General features: G+C 63.5%; 1 protein-coding gene across 1 annotated transcript in view; it reads right to left on the bottom strand.

Annotated features, from left to right (window-relative positions):
• Positions 1–8,746, bottom strand: part of COG7 (component of oligomeric golgi complex 7) — a 61,306-nt gene that overhangs the window by 52,282 nt on the left and 278 nt on the right. The window contains exons 2-5 of the mRNA XM_025047280.1: positions 7,880–8,003; positions 6,650–6,753; positions 5,359–5,439; positions 4,840–4,890 (exon numbers count right to left, since the gene is read on the bottom strand). Of these exons, the coding sequence (XP_024903048.1) occupies positions 4,840–4,890; positions 5,359–5,439; positions 6,650–6,753; positions 7,880–7,895 (252 nt within the window). The 5' untranslated portion in view covers positions 7,896–8,003. The remainder of the gene's footprint in view (positions 1–4,839; positions 4,891–5,358; positions 5,440–6,649; positions 6,754–7,879; positions 8,004–8,746) is intronic.

Raw genomic sequence — 8,746 nt, 5'->3', positions numbered from 1 at the left:
CCAGCCACAGCTGGGGCCCAGCCTGGAAATCAATTCATGATGGCACACGTGACAGAGGCTGGGTGATAAAACCACCTCTCTCAAGAAAGGGGAAGAGGGCACGTCCTCCCATTCCCACCCTGCAGCCCAGAACGTTCTGAGGCCCCGCTCTTGCCTGGGACTTGCAGGCAGGCCCAGGCGCTCAGCACATACCTCTGGAGACGGGCATGGTCCGCGTGTCCCCGGAGGTGACGCGGCCCTCCATCACCTGTTTGTACAGCAGGACTCCCTGGGTGAGGAGGTCGTTCGCCTGCAGAATCTCCGCTGGAGGACGAGAGGAGACAGAGGCCCTGGGTTTGGTGAGCGAGCAGCTCCATCTTCGTGCGTCACTCCGCAGAGCGGCTGCCACGTGGCTCTCCGCCAGCTCACGCACCAGACCCTGACAGGCCCAGGCACTCGGCCCCTGGACCCCGACACTCTCCGGGCTCCGGCTAAAGGAGGACTCGAATGTTTTCACCGTCCCCGTATGCATTGCGTGGCACAACGCTGACGCTGGAAATGTGTCTCCTTCGGCTGAGAAACGACGGCCTTATTTTAATTAATCTAAAACTGAACCGGAAGCTGCTTTGTCACGTGATGCGAGTACTGTCTACCTGCCCGCTGTACGCTTCATGAGTTCTGAACACAGGCCAAGCGGTCCCGACGAGGACCTGACACCTAAATCGAGACGCCCCGAAAGCATAACACACGCCTTGGACTTCAAAGACTTTACGAGCCTCGCACGGTCTGCTTTACCCCAAAACACCTCTCGCACGGGACAGAGAAGCGACAGGGCTGGGGGCTCCATGGGCCAAAAGCTAGAAGGTCACTTCTCAAGAATGACCAACTATCAGTTCCTGCCAACTTTTTTAACTGGACAGAGGCTGCAAACTGACATCATGCGGTTCCAGTCACCTGGCAAAATGTTTTATCTGGCATGACGGGTTGCTGAAGAATTGGAATCTGATTACCTCCGACTTCATGGCAATCAGAGAGAACACTGAGGGTTTAGACGATGACCACGCCTCAGAAAACAGAGCAGCAGACACCACGGGCCTTTTGAACACCACCTGCGAAGGATTCTTGGCTCCCCCACAACTGAACCCGAATCTGATCATTTATAAGAAACGTCAGGAACGTATAAGAAATATGAGAAACAGAGACAGGCTGAACGCCACAGGGGACGCATCAGAAAACAAGAGAAACACCATGAGCCGAAGGCCGCGTTCCTCACGCAAGAACGAGCAGAGAGGGAGGCTGGCGTCGCCCGCTGAGGGCTTGAGAACGTCAGCCGAGCGCGGCTTTTCTTTCTGAGTGACTCAGAACAAGCTGCTAAGAACTGAGGGGAGATCAGATACGCCAGGCCCTGAGTGACGGCTAGAGAGACGGCTAGAGACAGGTACACCAGGCCCTGAGCACTGGCTGATGCGTGTCTTTGAAATGTTCGGCATTTGCTTCGAAACAGACTGAATGATCAGACGACTGGCCTAAGCAGGTCGCTGGCGATGGTGACGGCCCGTAGGATGCCTACACAGGATGACTACGCAGGTGACTCTGCGACCCATCTTTCTTAGGCGTTCGGAGATTTTCCACGTGAAAGTTGAAGAGGCGTTAGTGCCGTGCGCAGGTGTTGGGTAGAATGGCCCGCTGTCCCCTCCAGGTCGTCAGCCCGCCCCCTTAGGGCGACTGCCCCGTGCCCACAGGTGCGGGGCCCTCCGAGATGACCACGCGCAGCTGCTTCCGGCCCCCGTTGGACAGTCGTCCTTTCCTGGGGCCTTGGGTGGAGTCTGCCCCCTCTGCCTCCCTCCCGCCCGGTCCACATGGGAGATCTCCACCCCGCTAGGCCTCAGACCTGCTGCTGAGTTCTTGCCCAGTCTAGATTCTTTTGGAAATCAGTTTCAAGTCAACTTGGGCCACGCACTTCCCCAGCCGGACACCATAAAACGCGACGCCGCGCTGCCTGGTTCCCGACCCCGCAGCTGGGGCTGCGCCCTGGGCGCTGCCTGTGCCGCCCGCGCCGAGCAGGATGTGTTACCGAGTGCGTCGTCATCGTCGGTGGTGTCGCTCGCCAGCCGGAAGAGGATGGGCCGCAGCTTCTCACAGCGCGCGTACACGACCTGCAAAACGGGCTCGGTGTTGGCCCTCGCGCCCGGCCCGGCCCTGGGCGCCCAGGTCTCCCTCGCCAGCCCCACGCTCAGGACTGTGGGTTTCAAGTCACACACAGCTGCCACTCAGAAACGGTCAGGGTGACAGCTAACTGCGTGGTTTTTAGCCAACAGGTGAAAGGCACCCAGGCCTCCGCTCAGAGATGGCCCCGCGTCTCGGCATGTGGCGAGCGTGCTCCCCCTCGACACCCCGCCCCCCAAACAACTTCAGCGATGAGACCCCCCGCCGAGTGCTGTTGGTGCCAGGGCCCCCTTTATGATACTCCCATGACCCCGCTGGCTCTCCAGAACCACCCCCAACGCCTGGCAAGGCTCCCCCACCCTGGAGCGCACTGTGGGGGAGGGCGTGCAGCCTCGGCACCTCAGGCTTCCTGCCCCCAAGTGAGTCCAGCAACTCCCTCACACTCTGGGCCCCAACCGTGTCCCCGCCCAGGGCTGGAGAGGTGGCCCGTGCAGCCCGTGAGAATGGGAGGAGGCAGGAAGGCCCTCCTTCCGCCCGCCCGGCCCTCAAGCACGCCCTGCCACGGTGGCTCTGCCCCTCCTGCTGTGCCGCTTGCAGAAGGAACCCTGGTGGGAGGGCGTGGTGGACAGCACCATCGCAGGTGGACAGCGAGCCGGCCTGACTCGGGTTTGGCTTCAGGCAGCCACTCGCAACGGTGACGCGCCGCGTCTCCCAGCGTCGGCTTTACCCGTCACGGATTCCGTTTCCTGCCTCGCAGCTCCTTACCGTCTGGGCTGAGCCGTTCTGAAGCCCACCACGCCGACCTCCCTGAGCTCTGTTGCAGCCTCACCGCAAGAGACCAGCTTTGCAGTGTCTGCCCAGCCCAAGGCCACCGACCACCCTGAGCACAGTCCCCTCCATCCACAGGGAACGGCCAGCACAGTCTCCTCTAAAGCTCTGCACGATGGCAGTCATCACTGCCTGGCCAGGTAGGTCCACGAGCCCTGCTGGCCAAACGGGGCTTTCCCCCAGGAGGGTGGAACCGGGAAGGGCTACCGGTTTGGCTCTGCCCCGTGACACAGAAGTGGACTGTGAGGCGCGGCTCTCCAGCGCAGCAGCGGGGAAAGCCGGCACAGCGCGGAGGACAGAGGCGGCCTGCAGAGGGAGGCAGAGAGCTGAGCCTAGGGGACCCGCGGGGGCCTCAGACGCGCGTCCGCGTCACCGCCACCTGCCTGCGCCAGGCGGCGCCCCTCAGCTGGGACAGCAAAGCATCAGCGGAACAGAAAACGACAAACTGAACTTCAGAACTAAAGCTGCTGCTGCAAAACGCACAGTCAAAACAGTGAAAATGCAGCCCATGTAATGGGGGGAAACATAAGGGATTTGTACCCAGGATAAAGGACTCTGCTGACTCAAAAGTAGAGAAACGACCCAGCTCAAAAATGGGCAAACGACACGAACAGATGCCTCTCCGAAGATGACACGTGTGGCCAACAGACGTGAAGGAAAGCTGCCCGTGAGCCCCGGAGACACACGAGGCAGAACCACGGTGGGAAGGCGGCTGTTAACGGGACCAGCGCTCACAGCAGCGGGCGGGGTGCGAAACGCGGACCCCCACGCACGGCCCGAGGGACTGAAAATGGCGCAGCGATCGGGCAGACAGCGGCGCTTGTTCAGATGAGCAGTTACCACACCATGCACCCCTGGGGTTCACCGGGAAGGATCCAAGCTCATTCCCACAAACAGCTGGCACACGAATGTCCCTGACCTGACGTCACCCACAATGACCTGAGTGACGGAGGACGCGCTGAGATGTGGCGCAGCCACACAGCGCTGTCACTCAGCCACAGAAAGGAACGAAGCACACACGCCGCAAGGGACGCGGAGACCGCGGGCGGGGCAGGGAGCGGGCTCCACTCACGCGCCACGTCCAAGCGGGCGAGTCCACAGAGGAAACAGAGCAGCGGTCATCTGGGGGGTGGAGGGGGACGGCTAACGGGCACGGGGTTTCTTTGGGGGGTGATTCAGGTATTCCAGTTACATCGTGTGATGGCTGCTTAACGTTATGTGAATTCTCAACAAAGATGCTATTTAAAAACAGATCTCGAGACGTAGTTAACTGGACACTCAGCGCATGACTAGCGATCCCACACCTGAGCATCTACCCCAGAGAAGGGAAGATGTGCGTTCACACAAAACTCTGTACACCACTGGCCACAGCAGCTGAGCTCACGATCGCCCAAAGCTGTGAACAGCCCAGGGCCCCGTCGCCGGGTGAGTGCGGGCACACGGTGGTGCACGCGAGCGTGGACACCACTGGGCGTGGAAGAGGAACAGACTCTGGGTACAGACTCAAGGGGTCTCAAAAATTAAGCCGGCATGGTGTGGGGGAGCCAGACCCCAAAGGGCACGAGCTGCCACGGCCCACTGACACGAGTCTAGGAAATACAGAGGAACGAGAACGCGCAATCCGACGGCTGCCTGGGGCCGGGGGGAGCGGGAGCGAGGGATGCCAGGACACCTGGGGACACCTGGGGCGAGGGACCCGTGTACTGTCTTGATCGTGATGACGGCCGTGAGGACGGACACATGTCGAAACCCATGACCTCGCCTCCTGCGTGTGGCTACCTGCAGGGCCCCCTGGTCGGGCGGGGCCGGCCCCGGCCCGCGGTGGGCGCCCAGCATCTCCCGCAGCGCCGCCACGTGGCTGCGCACCTCCTCCACGGCGCTGGCTCTCCTGGACGCCTTCTCCGACCTCTCCTGCTCCTGTTGGGGAAGAGGATGGACGTGAGGGGGCGGAAGCCCTGGAGAAAGCCCGCGCTGGGGACGGCAGGGGCACAGTGTCCGCTCAGTGGGTGAAGACAGTGCGCAGGGCCCGGCTTCCCAGGGGAGACCGTGCCGCTGGGGACGGGCGACCTCCTCCTCTGTCTCTCCCGCCTCGATCCTTGAGAAACAGTTCCCACACCCGGACTCTGTCGCACAATGCCTGTCACCGGGACAGAAGTGTCTGAAACGCGCTGAGCGCCAGACACAGGTGCTGGGAAGCACGCACCGCGGCTCAGCTCCTGCTCCCAGGCACCGCCTGCCACGCTTGGGAGCCCCTGTCTCAGCTCAGGGCCAGGAGGCCGCGCCTGCTCCCAGCCCGGCACACGTGCACGTGTGCACACACACACACACGCGCGCGCACACTGCCCGGCCTCACATGCCGGCCTGCGGGACGCGGGGGACGCCCACCTCCTTGACCAGACTCTTGATCAGCCGGTTCGCGGCCTGCAGGTCCTCGGGATGGCTGCTCTTCAGAAGCCTCGTCAGGAGCTGCAGTATGAACAGAGCAGGTGGCACTGAGCCGTCCGTGTCGATGCCAGAGGCAGCGTCAGCAAGAGGAGCCAACACCTTCCACACGCGGCATCTGACCGAAGAACCCTCACAGCGGGACGGGGCTGCGAGCATCACGACTATCCCCACAGACCCGTGCTCGGTGGGCACGGGGGGCGAGGGGAGACTGCATCCCCCAGGGACACCTGGCCAAGTCTGGAGACATTTCAGTTGGCACACCTGGGGATGCTACTGGCATCTAGTGAGTAGAGACCAGGGGTGCTGGAGACACGCGAGTGAACTCTCCGGCCCCAATGTCACAGTGCCAAGGCTGTCCCACACTGTGGGCTCTACGATTCGAAAGGCCTTGGGGACCCTGTTCCCTTACCCCTGGCGCCCAACAGAAGGCCTGGCACCCAGAGCTCCTCCGCTCTGTTGGACAGGTGGGGACTCCGAGCCCCAGGGAGTGGAAGCAGCTGTGCACAGCGACTCGGGACTTTGCTCCTCCCTGTTCCTCCCCCCTGTCACTGAGGCCACAGCAAGAGGAGCCAGAGAGCACAGCAGCCAGGACACAGCACGGCCCTGCTCAGCGGCCTGCGGGGACTGCGTGGCCACAGAGCATCTGGTCCCGAAGGCGGGCCACGGGTGAGAGGCACGGCTGCAAGGGGGACCCAAGGACACCCGCAGCCTGGAGCTTTCACGGGCCTGCACGCTCCAGACCTGGTGAGCGGCTGAGATCTGTGCCCTGCCCACCGGTGCCCTCGGGCGCCTTCCCACTTGAGGCTCCCAGGATCCAGGCCTCCACCCCACACCGGTGTCTGAAGGGCAGCTATTCTGAGGAGCGGCAGGTGGGCTCAGGCTCGCTGGCGCTGGAGGCGACCCAAGCCAACACACGCCCACCGCCCCCCACCCTGTGGTGCCCACAGCACACGGCTGACACCGCACTGCCCGCCCGGGTCACCCCGCGTGCCCTCCTCCCACAGGGGCACCGTGCAGACGAGGTGCAGACACAGAGAACGTGGCATATAACCTGGCCCACCCACGAAGACGACGGCCCGAGCTGGTGCCACCTCGCTCCTGAGAACCTGCTCCAGAGAGCTCACTGGGCCCTCCTCTGTCCTCCCATGCTGTGGCCCGGGGCCAGAGGCCCGACGAGAAGAGCTGTGGTCAGACTCCGGGCCGGCCCCGAGGCCCGGGAGGAGGTCCTCACCTTCGACTTTTCTTCGTCGGCATCGAAGATGGAGCTCCTGGGCCAGGGAGAGGGCGGGGGCAGGATCTTGTCTGCTGGCAGCTTAGGGTCTTGCTTTATGATCCCTAAAACGTGAAGTTCGGGGAGTTAAGAACCCACACGGGACCCACCGCCTCCTGCGGGGCAAACACCGCTGATGACCTGAAGGGGGCAGGCCCCAGACCCGCCCACGGCCCCACGTCCTCCCTCGCAGAGTCCACGGAACCAGCACACAGACGGGGACGTCACAGCGACTGAGTAAGGGCAGAGCCGCAGTCACGGCCAGTGGTCTGTGGCCATAAACGCACTGACCACTCAACGCTGGCGTGTGACCTCCCAGGGCCCAGATTCTTGCGGGACCCCAGCACCCGGGAAGCAGCCGTGGCAGTGCACGTGACAGGGGAATCGGTCTGCCACAAGGCCAGCTCCTTCCTCCGCAGGGCCCAAGACAAGGGGCGCGTGACCCCGGCTCCCACGCAGAAAGGCGCGCTGCGCCCTCCGACCCTGACAGGATGCTGGGCAGCAACGGCTCTTCTGAAACCCCGCAGGGGGCCGCGGTCTCAGGGCGACAAGCGAGCAACCTGGAGTCCAAGAAAGGACGTGCCTCGGAGGAGAGGGAGAGGTGCCACCACCACGGGTGGCTCAGCCCACGTTTCAAAACCCGCTTCCGGGCCGGGGTGGGGCCTCTGGGCAGAGGTGGCAAAGGCACTGGGGCTCACGGAGGCTGCTCCCTCTCCAGACCGAAAGTCTGAAACTGCTGGGGGCCAGCACCCGGGAGCCCTCGGAGCAGCCCTGACACCCCACTGCAGCAGGAAGGCAGAACGGAGAGACGGTGCCGTGGGCGGGGTGGGGCGGGATGACGGGTGGCCCTGCCAGGACCAGGGACCAGGTGCCTGCCTCAGATGAGGCTCAGGAGAGCTGTGAAGACGCTGCCAGCCCTGGGCTGGCCAGTCAAGGACTGGGCGATGATGGCCACGAGGGCAGAGACAACGCCTGATGGACGGCAGCATGGTGGCCCGCGGCCGAGACCGGGCGCAGTGAGGGCCGCCCAGCCGCACCACGCGGCCCCGGCTCGGCTCTGCCCGCCGCGAGGCAAGGCCTGCCCTTCCCGGTCGCCTCGCGCCTCAGTCTCCGCTGACCAATGAGGTGCCCAGCGTTGGACACACAAAACCGCGAAGGAACCAGGACCGCGAAGGGAGGCGTGGGCGGCACCTTGCTTCCTCAGCATCTGGTAGGCGTCGCGGATCTTGATGTCCTCTGGGAACCAGACTGTCCAGCTGAACAGCACTTCAATGACTCTCCCTTTCACCTTGTCCGTGGTCCAGGACCCCAGGTACTGAAGAGGGGAGTGACAACTACTGCAGTGGCGGGGGCTGCACAGAGGACAGGCCGCACCGCGTGGGGGAGGGGGCCTGTCTGTGTGTCCTGTGCTCCTCCAGAGGGGTTCCAACTGTCAGCCTCATCCCGACCCCAGGACGGGAGGGAGCTACAGAGAGTCCCAGACCACGGCTGAGGCTCGAATCGGCCGTGCCTACGCCACTCCGTCTGAGGCTGCGGAGCAAGGAGCAGGCAGGCCCCTGCTTGACACATGGCTGTGCCGGGAGGCTGCCGCCCGGGCCTGGCGCCACGGCGGAGGGCACGGAGGCCTGCGCCTGCCCCCTCCCCTGCCGCCTGTATCCTTTACGGTGAAAGGTGAGTGTAGTGCTGTCCTGTGTTCTGGTCTCTCCAGTAATGATGGAACCAGGGAGGGGGTCCCAGGACCCCTAACTTTGGAGTTGGTCAGGCAGAGAGCAGTGACTTGGGGACCCCCGAGACTCGCAGCTATGTCTAAAGCCGGAGTGGTCTGGGAAGGTTGAGCCCTCCCTGAGCAGGGTCTGCACTGGCTGGGCGGCTGGCGCCAGGATGGACTGCATTCCGCTGGAGGACATGCAGCGTACGCGGGGGGCGGTCACCCGAGAAGGTGCAGGACAGAGTGCAGAGGACAAGGCCAGAAGTGCGTGAACTTCAAGCCACACCTGGTGCCTGTGCCATCTCTCCCAGGACACTGGTCTCCCAGCTAGAGCCCCTTGTCGCCCACCC

This window comes from Pteropus alecto, unplaced genomic scaffold (genome assembly GCF_000325575.1).
Source record: "Pteropus alecto unplaced genomic scaffold, ASM32557v1 scaffold15, whole genome shotgun sequence".
NCBI lineage: Eukaryota > Metazoa > Chordata > Mammalia > Chiroptera > Pteropodidae > Pteropus > Pteropus alecto.
This window is presented reverse-complemented; position numbering and strand designations above follow the sequence as displayed.